General features: G+C 39.4%; 1 protein-coding gene across 4 annotated transcripts in view; it reads left to right on the top strand.

The window, feature by feature from the left end:
* Positions 1 to 11,139, top strand: part of Chfr (checkpoint with forkhead and ring finger domains) — a 50,605-nt gene extending 39,466 nt beyond the window's left edge. For 3 of the 4 annotated variants that reach the window (XM_087903687.1, XM_087903686.1, XM_085680219.2), the window contains one exon: positions 9,866 to 11,139. In XM_087903687.1, the coding sequence (XP_087759813.1) occupies positions 9,866 to 9,908 (43 nt within the window). In that variant the 3' untranslated portion in view covers positions 9,909 to 11,139. Of the gene's footprint in view, positions 1 to 6,771; positions 6,830 to 9,865 lie in introns of those variants that run through there. The other variant, XM_087903685.1, reaches the window with a different exon arrangement.
* Positions 11,140 to 17,792: the final 6,653 nt, after the last annotated feature.

The following is a 17,792-nucleotide window of genomic DNA, read 5'->3' as shown; positions in this document are numbered from 1 at the left end:
GACAAGCTCCAAGTGGAGTGTCTTTGGTGCTCAACAATCTCTCGGGAATAGGTCAGTGTTGCCAGGAGTGATTGTGTCTCACTACACAGAACTCTAAGATTAAATTAAATGCCATTTTCTACAGCTCTTTGAAGAGGTTGAAGACTATTTATACAGAATATAATCTCTATGTATCTAAAGAACCTGATTAGTCTAACCATAAATATGACAGACATAGATGACTATTCTTAACACATATCTAACTTAAAGACTAAGAGAATAAACAACTGTGCAATAAATGAGGACAATGACCTCCAAATGTAAGCAATAAATATCAATACATAAACAGTATATAAGTATCTTAATCAGAGGTAAAAATGTACACTGCAATATGGTATACATATATCAATACAATATATATCAATACATAAAAAATGTTTCAAACAGGTAGAAACATGCATACATACAATATTCAATATATGCCGATGTGATTATCTATAAACAATAACTCACAAATACCATTATTATCTATCCAATTATCTTTTTTTTCTTTTTTTTTTCAAAAAGATCCCTGAGCTTATAAAATTCCTTTCCCAACTCTCAACCGTATACTAATTATAATCAATCCCTAAATATTGTTCCTAAACCTGAGGACAAACTTTGCTGAGAGAGGGGACATCATCCTCTAGAATTACTTCCAGCTGACGTGGGGGTGAGGTTCTTTCTGGAGGATCCTGTGAAAGTAAAATGATGGTTAAATTTCAAGATCAATGTCTTTTAAAATTGCAAACAGTCTCTGAGTATTTTGTGGAGGTCTGGCCAGAATGTTGTACAAGATGTGCACCATTTCAGCTAACCAAGTTGGAATCATCTGTGCAGCTGATACCCGAAACAGGACTTGTAGTAGCACTATCAGTATTATGACGTCATATCAACCGAGTGGAGTTGTTGTTATGGGGGGTCCCATCTTCTTCCTGGAAACTTCAAATGTCAGTGCAGAAAAAAACTCATTGTTCATTGTGGAAAACTTAAACATTAATTAAATAGACATATACAAACATATATTCAATGAAAGGTATGATAGACATATTCAATGAAAAGTATGATAGATATGAAGAAAAGCAAAGATGTTTTCTGTTGAAAATTCTCTGTTCAGTTCAGTACCCCATTTTTTAATTGGGTTAATTAGGGTTTTAGTGTCTGGTTTCTTGAGTTCTTTGTATATTTTGGAGATCAGACCTTTGTCTGATGAGGGGTTGGTGAAGATCTCCCAATCAATAGGTTGCCTTTTGGTCTTAATGACGGTGTTCTTTGCTTTACAGAAGCTTCTCAGTTTAAGGAGGTCCCACTTATTCATTGTTGTTCTTATTGTCTGTGCTACTAGGGTTCTACCTAGGAAGTGCTCTCCTGTGCCCAGATCTCGTAGACTACTTCCCACTTTCTCTTCTATCAGGTTCAATGTGGTCAGATTAATGTTGAGATCTTTAATCCATTTGTACTTGAGTTTTGTGCATGGTGATAGATATGGATCTAATTTCATTCTTCTACAGGTTGACATCCAGTTATGCCAACACCATTTGTTAAAGATGCTTTCTTTCTTTCATTGTATAGTTTTAGCTCCTTTGTTGAAAATCAGATGTTCATAGGTTTATGGATTAAGATATGGGTCTTCGATTCGAATCCATTGGTCAACATCTCTGTTTTTGTGCCAATACCAAGCAGTTTTCATCACTGTAGCTCTGTAATAGAGTTTGAAGTCAGGGATGGTAATGCCTCCAGAAGTACTTTTAATGTATAGGATTGTTTTGGCTATCCTGGGTTTTTTGTTTTGCCATATAAACTTGATTATTGTTCTCTCAAGGTCTGTGAAGAATTTCGCTGGGATTTTGATGGGGATTGCATTGAATCTATAGACTGCTTTTGGTAAAATTGCCATTTTTACTATGTTGATCCTCCCAATCCAAGAGCAGGGGAGATTCTTCCATTTTCTGGTATCCTCTTCAATTTCTTTCTTCAAAACCTGAAAGTTCTTGTCAAATAGATCTTTCACTTCCTTGGTTAGAGTTACCCCAAGATACTTTATGCTATTTGTGGCTATCGTGAAAGGTGATGTTTCTCTGATTTTCCTCTCCGCTTCTTTATCCTTTGTGTATAGGAGGGCCAATGATTTTTTGGAGTTGATCTTGTATCCTGCCACAGTACTAAAGGTGTTGATCAGCTGTAGGAGTTCTTTGGTAGAGTTTTTGGGGTCGCTTATGTACACTATCATATCATCTGCAAATAATGAAAGTTTGACTTCTTCCTTTCCAATTCGAATCCCCTTGATCTCTTTATGCTGTCTTATTGCTATTGCTAGAACTTCAAGCACTATAATGAAGAGGTATGGAGAGAGTGGACAGCCTTGTCTTGTTCCAGATTTTAGTGGGAAGGCTTTGAGTTTCTCTCCATTTAATTTAATGTTAGCTGTCGGCTTGCTGTATATTGCCTTTATTATATTTAGGAATGAACCTTGTATCCCTGATCTCTCCAAGACCTTTACCATAAAGGGGTGTTGAATTTTGTCAAATGCTTTTTCAGCATCCAATGAAATGATCATATGGGGTTTTTTTCTTTCAGTTTATTTATATGATGGACTACGTTGATAGATTTTCATATGTTGAACCAGCCCTGACTCTCTGGGATCAAGCCTACTTGATCATAATGTATAATTTTTTGGATGTGTTCTTGGATTCTGTTTGCGAGTATTTTATTGAGAATTTTTGCATCAGTGTTCATGAGTGAGATTGGTCTGTAATTCTTTCTTGGTTAAGTCTTTGTGTGGTTTTGGTATCAGGGTGACTGTAGCTTCATAAAAGGAGTTAGGCAATGACTGTTCTGTTTCTATTTTGTGAAACACATTAAGGAGTATAGGTATTAACTCTTCTTGGAAGTTCTGATAGAATTCTGCATTGAAACCATCTGGTCCTGGGCTTTTTTTTGGTAGGGAGGCTTCTGATGACAGCTTCTATTTCCTCGCCACTTACAGGTCTATTTAAACTGCTCACCTGGTCTTGACTTAATTTTGGTAAAATGTATTTATCTAAAAAAGTGTCCATTTCTTCCACATTTTCCAATTTTGTGGCATACAGGCTTTTGTAGTAAGATCTAATGATTCTCTGAATTTCCTCTGTGTCTGTGGTTATGTCCCCCTTTTCATTTCTGATCTTGTTAATTTGCATGTTCTCTCTCTGCCGTTTGATTAGTTTGGATAGGGGTTTGTCGATCTTGTTGTTTTTCTCCAGGAACCAGCTTTTTGTTTCATTGATTCTTTGGATTGTTTTCTGTGTTTCAATTTTGTTGATTTCAACCCTCAGTTTGATTATTTCCAGTCTTCTACTCCTCTTGGGTGAATCTGCTTCTTTTTTTCTAGAGCTTTCAGGTGTGCTGTTAAGTCTCGAATATGTGATTTCTCCATTTTCTTTAATTGGGCACTTAGTGCTATGAACTTTTTCTCTTAGCACTGCTTTTATAGTGTCCCATAGGTTTGAGTATGTTGTGTCTTTATTTTCATTAAATTCAAGGAAGACTTTAATTTCTTTATTTCTTCCTTGACCCAGGGGTGATTCAGCAGTTGTCTGTTCAGCTTCCATGAGTTTGTAGGCTTCCTGGGGGTAGCATTGTTGTTGAATTCTAACTTTAATCCATGGTGATCTGACAAGACACAGGTGGTCACTAATATTTTTTTGTATCTGTGGAAGTTTGCTTTGTTACCAAGTATGTGGCCAATTTTCGAGAAGGTTCCATGAGCTGCAGAGAAGAAGGTATATTCTTTCCTATTTAGATGGAATGTTCTATAGATGTCTGTTAAGTCCATTTGATTCAATACCTCCAATAATTCTCTTATTTCTCTGTTAGGTTTCTGTCTGATTGACCTGTCCATTGGTAAGAGAGGAGTGTTGAAATCACCCACTATTAGAGTGTGGGGTTTGATGTATGTTCTGAGTTCTAGTAATGTTTCTTTTACATATGTGGGTGCTTTTATATTAGGGGCGTAGATATTCAGGATTGAGACTACCTCCTGATGAATTGTTCCTGATATGCATATAAAGTGTCCATCTCCGTCTCTTCTGATTGATTTTAGTTTGAAATCTATTTTGTTAGATATTAGTATAGCCACACCCGCTTGTTTCTTTGGTCCATTTGATTGGAAAACCTTTTCCCAACCCTTTACTCTGAGGTAGTGTCTGTCTTTGTGGTTGAGGTGTGTTTCTTGTAGGCAGCAGAATGTTGGATCCTGATTATGTATCCATTCTTTTAACCTGTGCCTTTTAACCTGGTGAATTGAGTCCATTGATATTAAGCGATATTAATGACCAGTGGTTGTTGACTCCGGTTATTTTTCCTGGTGCGATTGTTTGTGTGTTTCCCTTCTTTGAGTTGTGCTGGTGGAGGGTTGTCAGATGCTTATGTCATTATGGGTGTTGTTAGCTTCCTTGATTTGTGGTTTTCCTTCTAGTATTTTCTGTAGGGCTGGGTTTGTGGCTACGTATTGTTTAAATCTGTTTTTGTCCTGGAATATCTTGTTTTCTCCATCGATGGTAAATGCAAGCAAAATTTTTTAACTAATTTTTATTGAGCTCTACATTTTTCTCTGCTCCACTCCCTGCCTCTCCCCTCCCGCCTCTCCTCTCCGCTTCAAGCATCTCCCAAGGTCCCCATTCTCCCAATTTACTCAGGAGATCTTGTCTTTTTCTATTTTCCATGTAGATTAGATCTATGTGTGTCTCTCTTAGAGTCCTCATTGTTGTCTAGGTTCTCTGGGATTGTGATTTGTAGGCTGGTTTTCTTTGTTTTACGTCTAAAAATCACTTATATGTGAGTACATGTGATAATTGTCTTTCTGGGTCTGGGTTACCTCACTCAAAATGATGTTTTCTAGCTCCATCCATTTGCCTGCAAAATTCAAGTGATATTGTTATTTTTTTTCCTGCGGTGTAGTATTCCATTGTGTAAATGTACCACATTTTCCTTATCTGTTCTTCGCTCGAGGGGCATTTAGGTTGTTTCCAGGTTCTGGCTATAACAAACAATGCTGCTATGAACATAGTTGAGCAAATGTCCTTGTGGCATGATTAAGCATCCTTTGGATATTTACCCAAAAGTTATATTACTGGGTCTTGAGAAAGGTTGTTTCCTAATTTTCTGAGAAATTGCCACACTGATATCGAAAGGGGTTGTACCAGCTTGCATTCCTACCAGCAATGCAGAAGTGTTCCCTTTTCCCCATAACCCCTCCAGCATAAGTTGTCATCAGTGTTTTTGATTTTGGCCATTCTTACAGGTGTAAAATGATACCTCAGAGTTGTTTTAATTTGCATTTCTCTGGTGACTAAGGATGTTGAGCATTTCCTTAAGTGCCTTTCAGTCATTTTAGATTCCTCTTTTAAGAGTTCTAAGTTTAGTTCTGTACTCCATTTTTTATTGGATTATTTGTTCTTTTGGTGACTAGTTTCTTGAGTTCTTTGTATATTTGGGAGATCAGACCTCTGTCTGATGTGGGGTTAGTATAGATTTTTTCCCATTCTGTAGGTTGTCATTTTGTCTTGTTGATTGTGTCCTTTCTTTACAGGAGCTTTTCAGTTTCAGAAGGTCCCATTTATTAATTGTTTCTCTCAGTGTCTGTGCTTCTGGGGTTCTGTTTAGGAATTGGTTCCCTGTACCCATGCATTCAAGTGTACTTCCCACTTCCTCTTGTTCAGTGTGGCTGGCTTTATGTTGAGGTCGGGTTTTTGATCCATTTGGATTTGAGTTTTGTGCATGGTGATAGATATGGATCTGTTTTCATTCTTCTACATGTTAATATCCAGTTATGCCAGCACCATTTGTTAAATATGCCTTCATTTTTCCATTTGATATATTTTGTTTCTTTGTCAAAAATCAGGTGTTCAAAGGTGTGTAGATTAATATCTGGGTCTTCTATTCGGTGCCATTGGTCCTCCTGTCTGTTTTTATGCCAATACCAGACTGTTTTCAGTACTGTACCTCTGTAGTAGAGTTTAAGGTCAGGTGTTGTGATGCAAAAGTTCTTTTATTGTACAGGATTTTTTGCTAGCCTGGGTTTTTTGTTTTTCCATATGAAGTTAAGTACTGTTTTTTTTTTTGAGGTCAAACTGTTTTGCTGATGATATGATAGTTTATATAAGCTACCCCAAAAATTCTAGTAAGAAACTTCTACAATTCATAAACACTTTCAGAAATGTAGCAGGGTACAAGATTAACTCAAAAAAATCAGTAGCCCTCCCTCCTGTACACAGATGATAAAAGGGCTGGGGAAGAAATCAGAGAATCAACACCCTCAGAATAGCCATAAGAGTATTGGTATTAGTTCTTCTTTGAAAGTATTGTAGAATTCTGAACTGAAACCATATGGTCCTGAAATTTTTTTTTTTTGGTTGGGAGACTTTTGATGACTGTTTCTATTTCTTCAGCAGTTATAGGTCTGTTTAATTTGCTTATCTGGTCTTAATTTAATTTTGGTAAGTGATATTTATCCAGAAAGTTGTCCATTTCCTTTAAGTTTTCCAATTTTGTGGAGTACAGGTTTTTGAAATATGACCTAATGATTTTCTGGATTTCCTCCATGTCTGTTGTTATGTCCCATTTTTCATTTCTGATTTTGTTAATTTGGATATTCTCTCTCTGCCTTTTGGTTAGTTTGGATAGAGGTTTGTCTGCTTTGTTGATTTTATCGAAGAACCAACTCTCATTGATTTTTTTGTATTGTTTTCTTTGTTTCTATTTTGTTGATTTCAGCTCTCAATTTGATTATTTCCTGCTATCTAGTTCTCTTAGGTGAGTTTGATTCTTTTTGTTCTAAAGTTTTCAAATGTTCTGTTAATTCACTAGTGTAGGATTTTTCCAGCTTCTTTATATAGGCATTTAGTGCTATGAACTAAACACTGCTTTTATTGTGTCCCATAAATTTGGGTATGTTGTGTAGTCATTTTCAGTGAATTTTAGGAAGTCTTTAATTTCTCCCTTTATTTCCTCCTTGACCCATTGATAGATAATTCAGGTAAACATTGTTTAATCTCCATGTATTTGTGGGCTTTCTGGAATTAGTATTGCTGTTGAATTCTAGTTTTAAGTCATGGTGATCTGATAAGATACATGTGGTTAATCCAACTTTTTGTACTTGTTGAGGTTTGTTTTGTTACCGAGTATATGGTCAATTTTTGAGAAGGTTCCATGAAGTGCTGAGAAGAAGGTATATTCTTTTCTGTTTGGATGAAATATTCTATAGATGTCTGAAAAGTTTATTTGAGTCATAACATCTGTTAGTGCCCTTATTTCTCTGCTCATTTTTTTGTCTGACTGACCTGTTCAGTGGTGAGAGTGGAGTGCTAAAGTCTCCCACTATTAGTGTGTGGTGTTTAATGTATGATTTAAGCTTTAGAAACATTTCTTTTACATATTTGTATTTGGGGCATAGGTATTCAGTATTGAGATTTCCTCTTGATGGATTTTTTTTTCTGTGACTAATATGAAATGTTCTTCTTTGTCTCTTTGGATTGATTTTAGTTTGTAGTCTATTTTGTTAGATATTAGAATAGCTACACAAGCTATTAGGTCCATTTGATTGGAAAATTTTTTCCCAACCCTTTACATTGAGGCTATGTCTGTCTTTGAGGTTGAAGTGTGTTTCTTGTATGCAGAAGGAGAATAGATTGTTTTCGTACCCAATCTGTTAGCCTTTGCCTTTTTATAGGTGAGTTGAGACCATTTATATTAAAGGGTATTAATGACCAGTGATTGCTATCTCCTGTTAATTTAGTTTTCATTGTTGGTGATAATAATTTATGCATTTTTCCCTTCTTTGGGATTTGCTACTATGAGACCATCAATTGTCTGTGTTTTTGTTGATGGAGCCAACTTCCTCGGGTTGGAGTTTTCCTTCTAATATTTTCTGTAGGGCTGGGTTTGTGACTAGGTATTGGTTAAATCTGGTTTTGTCATGGAATATCTTATTTTATTCTTCTATGGTGATTGAATGGTTTGCTTGGTATAGTAGTCTGGGCTGGCATCTGTGGTCTCTTAATGTCTGCATAATGCTTGACCATGACCTAGCTTTATTGTCTCCAATGAAAAGTCAGGTGTAATTCTGATAGGTCTGCCTTTATGTTACTTGGCCTTTTTTCTTTGCAGCTCTTAATATTCTTTCTTTATTCTGTATCTTTAGTGTTTTGATTATTATGTGATGAGGGAACTTTTTTTTTATCCAGTCTGTGTGGTGTTCTGTAAGCTTCTTGTGTCCTCATAGGCATATCTTTCTTTAGGTTGGCAAAGTTTTCTTCTATTATTTTGTTAAATATATTTTCTGTGCTTTTGAATTGAACTTCTTCTATTCCTACTATTCTTGGGTTTGGCCTTTTCATGGTGCCCTATATTTCCTGGGTATTTTGGGTTAAACTTTTGTTAGATTTAATGCTTTATTTGACTGATGAGTCTGTTTCCTCTATTGTATCTTCAGTGCTTGAGATTCTCTCTTCCACCTCTGCTGTTTATGCTTGTGTTTGTGGCTCCTGATCATTTTCTCATGATTTCTGTTTTTTTAATTCTCTTGGCTTATGTTTTCTTTATTGTCTCTATTTCAGTTTTCAAGTCTTTAATAGTTTCTTTCATATGTTTGATTGGTTTTTCTTGATTTTCTTTAAAGGATTTACTGATGTCTTCCAATTTTTTGTTTGTCTTTCCCTCCTTTTCTTTGAGGGAATTTCTCATTTTTTCTTTAAGAGTTTCAAACATTCTCCTGAAGTTATTTTTTAGGTCATTTCTATCTTATATTTGGTTGTTCAAGTCTTGCTGTTGTACCGTCTTTAGGTTTTACTGGTGTCATGTTGTTCTTTGTGGTGTTGCATGTGTTTTACCTTTTCTACTCATCTTTTCTTCTAATAGGTGTGGTTAGGACTGTCTGTGATTCTGTTGATTAATCTTCTGGGTGCCAGTGAATCCAAGGCTCATATGGTTGTTTCTCGTGGTACAGTTAGTGCCACGGTTCAATTTACCTCGTTTGTCGCTCAGTGCTCCTGGGCTCTGCTCCACTCCCTTGGAATTTGCTGTCTCAGGCCTGCTCTAGCCTAAGTTGTTGACTCAGATCTGTTTCTGTAAATATCCCTTGTCTAGATCCACTCTTGCAGAGGTCACTGGCTTGGAATTGGTCTGTAAAGGACTCTGGCTCTGATCTACTCCCTCAGAGTTCCCAGGCTCAGGTGCATCCAGACCACAGAGGTCCTGGCTCAGGCCTAGTTCCTCAGAGGTCCTAGACTCACGCTCAGACCCACAGGGGACCTGGCTTAGGTCTACTCCCTTGAAGATCCCAGATTCACACTTGGACCTGCAGTGGTCTCTGTCTCTGGCCCACTCGCCCAGCAGTTGCTCCCCTGTACCTGCTCCTGTGGAGTTCGCTGTCTCGGGTCTGCTCTGGCCCAGGTTGTTGGCTCAGTCCTGCATCCACAAATATCCCTGGTCTGGATCTGCTCCTGCTCCCATGGAGCTTGCTTTCCCAGGCCAGCTCCTGCCTAGGTAACTGGTTTAGTCTCACTCCCATGGAACTCAACACCTTAGGCTTGCTCCAGCCTAGGTCGTTGACCCAGTCCTGCTTCTGCAAATGACCATGGTCTGGATCCACTCCTGTTCTCGTGGAGTTCACTGTCTGAGGCCTACTCTGGCCCAGGTCGCTGGCTCAGTCCTGCTCTTTTGGAAATTGCTGTCTCCAATAAACACAGTATTTTTTAAAAAGTATAAAAATTGAGTGAGATCACATATATGATGCACATGTGTTTTATGTGGTTATTACAGTATGCAGTTTCACAGTTTGAGTAGTCTTTGATGTTTTCTCTCCCTGCAGGAAATTCAATCACATCTGTGAACAGACAAGGTTCAAGAATTGAGCATTGGAGGATACACATAAAGCAGTTACAGAGCACAGGAGGCAACAAGACTATGTTTTTTTTTTAAAAAAAAAATCATATATAAATACTTTAAGGGCATTTTTAAGAGTTCTCCTTTTACAGTTCCAGCACTGGGGTTTTTGATTAGGCACTCCAGTATATATGGCTTTTCCCTTCAGTGACATACACAACACATGCACACCATGTGCCCCAGTAATCTAGGAGCTACACACACACACACACACACACACACACACACACACACACACACTCTGTGCCCCAGTAACCTGGAAGGCCTACACACATGCACATATACCTTATGTGTGCACATGTGTGCATACACATACAAACACCATTTTTCCCAGTAACTTGGAAAGCCTACTGGCCACACTGACTTCCTAGTCGATACAGGAAAATCAACAGACCAAGAGAGAGCTCCCACTAGACAGCTCTCCCCTCGTGTGTGATGAGGCGGTGATAGTGCAGGTTTATACTTTTGTATCTTTTCTATCTTATACCTTGACTACAGCTAAAATTTAAAAGTTTCGTGGGGAAAGGGTCAACTATGTCAGAAGCATTCTATGTAAGGAAAGGAAGCATAAGTTTACAACCCCCAGGGATGTATAGGATAGTCTGTCTGGAAAGCCACATGGCCTTTTCTATATTTTTTATTTCAATAGGTTTGGTGCTTACCTTCTACTAAGAATTAAATATTAAAAACTGTAGCACAAATATTATAATTTACAAATTGACTGAAATTGGGAATAGTCTGATATTTGAAAGAATGAGCATATGTTTCTGTATTTAAAAAAAAAATTAAGTGTCCAAAACTGCTCATCCTGAGAAAGACATCTTGAGTATCCAGGTCCTTGACAGGGTGACAGGGTGAAGCCTTTGCCCTTAGTCCTCCAGTCCCTGAGAACAGCCCCCTTCTGAAACCCTAGATGGCTCTAGACTGATAGAACCTCTGCTTTCCAAGCCCTGTGCTGGGGCACTAGGTTTGTCATGTCGTCTAGAATAATACTTGAAATTTTGTTTTTCGTTTTTTTTAAAGTTTTTTTTAATCTTTTATTGAAATCACCTGTTATGTTTGTTTGCAATCTGCTAACTTTTTGCTTCTCAGGAATACAATTTTCAACTGTTGTCTTGCTCTTGATACAGACTGAGAGGCAGCACTCTGTATTTGTGGGAGGTTCTCTTTTTTGAGTCTAATAAATGAGTTGTGTTTGTTTCTCTTCTTGTGTTTTGTTCATATGTGAGGTGCCATATATTTCATGCTAATGCAGGCTGGTGCCATTAATTCACTACACTAATTCATCACTATTCATATTTACTTTATTGCCTGTTAGTCAGTCTTGTGGCTCCACAGCAGATAGATAATGTCAAGAGGTAAACAAACAGGACTGAGCATCTTTGAACATGGCACAGGACAGTCTCTTTATTTTGCCAGTCTTGATCAATGGGAATGAATGTGTGTTGTCTGCACCTTGAGCTGTGATGCTATGCTCTGTATTCATCTCTCTCTCTCTCTCTCTCTCTCTCTCACACACACACACACACACACACACACACACACACACACACACAGGATTCAGGACCTATCCTGGGTTACATAGGACCTGTACCTTTGCTCAGGTCTGCAGGATCCAATTCCAGAAGGAAGCATGAAGGGCATCAAACTCTTTGAGAATCATTTAATGCTCAGTTCTTTAAGGAAGCATGATGCCTGGGAGTTACTTCAGAGGGGATGAGGGGACACCACAGAGTTTCTGATGAACACATGGAGAGATCAATGCCTACATGTCAGGCTCCAGCACAAGGGCACTTTAGTTCATGGTCATGATTCCTGGGTGTGATTTGAGTGAGCTTCTCATGGAGGCAGGTTTATGGGACTCAGGCTTATGATCATCTGAACTTCCTTTCTCTAGACTCCCCCATAGCTCCTGTATTAGTTACTTTTCTTGTTGCTATGTGAAATAAGGAAGGGCTTATTTTGGCTGTCAGTTTGAAGGTATAGTCCATTGTAGTAGGAAAGGCATGTTGGTGGGAGTGTGAAGCAGCTTGTCATATTGAATCTGCAGTCAGGAAGCAGAGAAATGATTGTTGATTCTCAGCTTTCTCTTTGCATTTTGTTTTTGAGAACCCAGCCCATGAGTTGGTGCAGCCTACACTCAGCATTGGTCTCCTGTCCTGAGTTAAACCTTTCTGTAAACAACCTCATAGATACATCCATAGCTGTGTCTCCTAGATGACCTCAAATCCAATCAAGTTAATAATGAAGTTGAACCATTCCACTCCCAAAAAAACCCTGCTGTTATCTTGCAACCTTTTACCCCCATAGGATATGTAGGCTTCCTTACAGGATTTCCACTGGCTGTTTTCTCTGTATCTTGAATATACTCAGAGCAGGGGCCTGCAGATGTCCACTAAGTGTGTCTGCTTCCTGGTGCAGCAAGTGGCACTCTTTGTAACCCTGTCTGAAGTTGTGGTCAGCTTGACCTTCCCTGCCTTGCCAACTGCTGTACATTTTCCTTTGCTATCAGAAGGAACCCTTCCTGCCCTAAAGCATTCCAAGTTCAAACCAGAAGAGGGTCTTAGGAGGGCTAAAGGATGACCCCAGGGAAACTTCATTGGGCCAGGATTCCAATTACAACAGAGAAAATTGGTTTAAAACAAGAAATCCCTAGTCCCAATTACAAAGGGCTGATTATATCCTCAGATTTAATCTTGATTACTGTAGGGTGGGAGTGGAATAAGGGATGATCAGACCAGAATTCCAGCAGGCTTCCCAACCCTGAACTGGCTTTTGCTTCAAAGACAACTAAACCAGAGATGCAGTCCAATGTGGGTTTCTGCCAGTTGAGGAGACCCTCATGACAGCCTACTCTGCATTGGTCTGGCAACCTAGGAGAGAGTGGTGAGACAGGGTTGTCTTACATTGCTATAGTAAGGCTCAGCCCACAGACTCAGTGTAAGCACTGCAGCTCAGATGGAAAGGGATTCTGACAGTCAGGAGCCAAGGAACACTAGGTGCTACAGCTCAAGGGAAAGAATATAATGGCATTTGGGAACCAGGGAATACTGAGTGTTAACAGCTCAGATGGAAGCGTATTCTTGCATTGGGGAGCCAGGGAATAAGTGTTACAGCTTGGGTGGAAGAATGTTCTGGTAGTCAGAAGCCAGGGAATAGCACACGTCACTGTAACAGCATACAGCCCTGCTCTAAGGAAAGGTTTCCCCAATGTAACAGCTCTGCTTCATCAAGGGAGGGCTTCCCTAGGGAAGTTTTGTGTAACAACTCTGCTAGGGAAAGGTTTCCCCAGCTAAAGTGTTATAGCCCTGCCCCCCAACTCCTCTGTCTTCACCTCAACCTCATTCAAGAGATTTATTGAAAGGAAAGAATTCAGGAAAGTGGCTGCCTCTGCCAGGGTGAAAAAAGAGCAGCAGCAAACTGAACAGGTGTGGGGCTTATATAGGGCTTCTCAGGGGAGGAGTTCACTCAAAGGTGAAAACTTTCTCTGGAGTAGAGATGGAGTGGGGCTGTAACACTTTCTCTGGGGAAGCTTTCCCCTAACAGTGATGAGTTGTTACAACTTTGCTAAGGAGTGCAGGGGAGCAAGGCTTTAACACTTTAACTGGGGAGGAGCAGAAGGGAACTTTAGCTGGGGAAACCTTCCCCTAGCAGAGTGAGGTAACAACTTCCCTGGGGAAGTCCTCTCCTGCTGGAACAGAGCTGTTAACACTGGGGAAGTCTTTCCCTAGAGCAGGGCTGTAAACTGTTACACTTACTGTGACCTGTGCTATTCCCTGGCCCCCGACTGCCAGAATACTCTTCTACCTGAGCTATAACATTCAATATTCCCTAGCACCTGACTGTCAGAATACTATTTCATCCAAGCTGTAGCACCTAGTATTTCTTGACTCCTGACTGCCAGAATTCCTTGCCATTCAAGCTGTAATGCTTACACTGGTGACTGACTGTCTTCCTTTCCTCTTCCCAGAATTCTCCTAGTCTGGTTGCCCCACCTATACTTCCTATCTGGCTACTGGCCAATCGTTTTATTAAACCAGTATGAGTGATAAATCTTTCCAGCATACAAGAGCATTATCCCACAGCATTTTCCCTTTTTTTCTTTTCAAAACAAAACCCCTGAATCTAATCTCCTTTGTTTAGCTTTTTTCCTGACCATTATCAATAACAACTTACAGCCAACACACTAAGCAAAGACAAACATCCATAATCCATTTTGGGGGAACGTGGGTGTAGTTTTCTAGGCTACTTCCTGCTGGTTGGGGGCGCTGGGAATCTTATGGGGACCTAAAGAAAATATAGGTTTATGGTCAAGTCCTGACTGGAGTATTCTGTGAGGCTGGATCATTTCAACCAGCAGTCTTGAGTTTGTTCTAGATGTAGAACTCAGAGGAATCTGTAACAGAGGTGCTCTTAACATTGGATCATCTGGGTCATCTGCTCCTATTGGAGATTTTTCAGGATGTCCTTGATCAAACCTTATTTTTCTTAATCCAGAATGAATCCACAGCCTCTCAATTCCTGTAGAAACGAAAGCAAAACTTCTTCTCCAAAGTAACATATCTTTTGATAAGGCATTTCAAAATATATAGGTTGGATTAATCCGGCAGCATTTATAATTAAATGTCTTTTAGCAGCTGTTGCTCTTTCTTCAGCAGTCAAACAATGTAAAGACAACACAATAACATACAGTATCCAGAGTCTCTGTGTGTTTTTCCATCTTTACCTGGCTTTTTAAAATTTTTTGATTGTTTGTTTGTTTAAGACAGGGTTTTTCTGTGTATCTTTGACTGTCCTGGAACTCACTCTGTAGACCAGGCTGACCTCTGCCTCCCAAGTGCTGGGGTTAAAGGTGTGAGCAACCACATCTGACTACTCTATTTCCTTTTTTAAAGGACTTTCTTTATACTTTTTCTTTGCTCCATTCTTTTTCTTTTCTCTCCCAAGCCTATGTATATTTTTAAACACACTGTAAACCATTTTAGAACTTTTTTTCTTCTGAATTTGTTTATGCTGTATAGCTCTATCTTTTTCTAAGCACATAAGTCTTTAATATGCTAAACACCATAGCTAGGATTAAAATTGCTAGCTCTGCCCCATTCCTTAGCTTTCTGAGAGTCTAGCTTCATGGAGGAGGTACTGGCAGGAGCCATGTTTATTGCCACAGTTCTGTGGAGTTTCAAGGTCCATGTTGTTGCAAATATGGCACGAGCAGGACCCTCGTTGGTCCTATGGCAGGTGAGGATCATGGGCAGGAGACAAATATATCATGCAGTGTATATTTGAGTGTAGAGTTTATTGATATGAGGGTAAAAAAAAGATTGAAGGGAGAGAGAATGTGTGAAAAGAGAAGAAGTAGGAAAAATCTTGTCTGCCCCTTCAGAAGACCAGTGGGAAAGAGAGATTGGGAGTGGGTGGAACATGTCTCTTAAAGGGATCTTTACACCTGCCTGGGTACATTCTGCCAGATGACAGAGCAGACTAGCATAATGCCTGAACCCTAACACATACCACCATCAAGAAACCTGCCTCTGGCTGCTTGCTCATAAACACCATTTAAGTGTTTGGTGGTAAAGCCTCTTAAAAGAACTACAAGTTTTGCCACTAATGCTGAGTCAGGAAACCTCTCTTAAAAGAGCTGTGTCTCTGCTTGGCACCAGCAAACCAAGCCTACCAGAGAAAGACAGTTACCAACAAGCTGTGTTTGACTCTGTTGTTGTCTGTCTAGAATACTTTTTTCTTAAAGCTTTCTCAGGCTTTTTATGGAAATTCTTGCCAAACGTTTGGGCACCATTTGTAGATAGAAGTTTCTGTCCTGCCCAGTCCTGCAGCTATTCAGTCCCAAAGAAACACACAGAGGCCTATATTAATTATGAAATATTTGGCCTATTAGCTCAGGCTTATTATTAACTAACTCTTACAACTTAAATTAACCCATGATTCTTGTCTATACTTAGCCACATGGCTTTTCTCAGTAAGGCATTCTCATCTTGTTTCCTCTGTGTCTGGCTGGTGATTGACTCTTTGCCTTTCCTTTTTCCAGGATTCTCTTAGTCTGGTTGCCCTACCTATACTTCCTGCCTGACTTCTGGACAGTCAGTGTCTTATTAAACCAATATGAGTGACAAATCTTTATAGTATACAAGAACATTATCCCACAGTAACCCACAAAGTGAGAGAAGCCAGACTCACCAGACATAGTTAGCTACATGTATGAAGCTCAGGTTTTTATAGCAGAGCTACCTCCTGAAAGCTGGTACCATTAAACACAGACACAAGTTTAAATGTCATATAGCATAGAACTACATAAGTTATATTAAAACCAAAGGGAATAAACACTTGACTTAAATACATCCTAGTCTGCTGCATTCCATGCTTTCTAAGTTCCCTTGGGTATGTACATCCTTATGTCTGTGAGTGGATGGGACAGTACTTGTCTTTCTAATATCTCAGAGTTTCTTTGGCAGAAAAAACTCCAGAGTAGATGCTGCTGTGTCTATCACCCACATATGCCATGAAGGCTTACCTTCATGGTCTTTATCATTTCAGAAAATACGAAATGTGATTTGGGTCAAAACCAGGCATCATCCTTCATCTCCCTTTCTGACAGAGCAATTACATTCCATGTGACAAGATTGAGCATTGTTCCCATAGCCAGAGTTTGTGCCTGGGCAACTTCTTACCTCTGATTACTGTAACCTTTGCCATCTCTGATACGTCTGCCTTCCCACTGCTGCATACCCTATTCAAACATCCTATAACCTCATAGACCTTCCTTCCCCATGCTGCTCCTATTTAACACTCTCTTAGATCTTCACATGCTTTCTACCCACTCAGGCAAGTGTAGTTCTGAGCTTACTTCCTCACAGGAACCTAGGAACATATTGAAATTCCGAAGCAACTTTTCCCAGGTATAGTTTGTTTAGGTACTGGCTCAGATTGACAAGAGAGGCTCTTAAATATTATATTTAAGCCGAACAGTGGTGGTGCACCACTCAATCCCAGCATTCAGAAAGCAGAGGCAGCAGATCTCTGTGAGTTCAAGGCCAACCTGATCTACAAGAGCTAGTTCCAGGACAGGCTCCAAAGCTACACAGAAACCCTGTCTTGAAAACTCAAAAAATATATATTTAAAAACTTTGTGTGTGAGTGTATGATATGTATATATATATGAGTGTGCCATGGTGCATATGTGGAGATTAGAGACCAGCTTGTAGAGTTGATTCTCTCCGTCCACCTTTATATGGGTTTTAAGTTGCCAGTCTTGTGCTGGAGGTACCTTTACCTGCTGAACCATTTACCAACCCAGAGAGGTCATTTCTAAACAATTCATACAATTGCAAAATACCTGTCCACTTACCCATCTCTGACATCATCTCCTGTCCTGTATGTATGTTGACTATTTCCCACCCTGGAGTAAGTTTCTTGATAGTAGGGATTTTAGATCATCTGGCAATGTCCTTGGCACACAGCAGTCCTCAGTAGGTACAGAATAAACAGTTTGCCTTTGTAAGTAGCAGCTCCTCCCACTCTAATTCCTGCTCATACCAGGTATTGGTTTCTGAAGTTTTGCCCCCCACCCTTCCATGGACATATAAATCTAGAACCCTGTTAAGACCTTTTGTCCACCTCAAGACCCTTTGCATGCAGAACAGGGTGGTGCTCAGTGTACTCAAATTTGTTCATCAACTGATAAGTACAGAAACAAAAGAGAAATATCCCGAAAATAGAATTATTCAGCAATGAAAATGAAGCACTTTAATCATGTACAACATGTATAAATTTTGAAAAGAACTCAAAGCGTCATCGTATATGAATCCTATTTATATGCAGTGTACAAGCAAGCACACTCA

This window comes from Myodes glareolus, chromosome 2 (genome assembly GCF_982192425.1).
Source record: "Myodes glareolus chromosome 2, mMyoGla1.1, whole genome shotgun sequence".
NCBI lineage: Eukaryota > Metazoa > Chordata > Mammalia > Rodentia > Cricetidae > Myodes > Myodes glareolus.
Note: the sequence above shows the minus strand (reverse complement) of the source record. Positions and strands in the feature narration are given on the sequence as shown.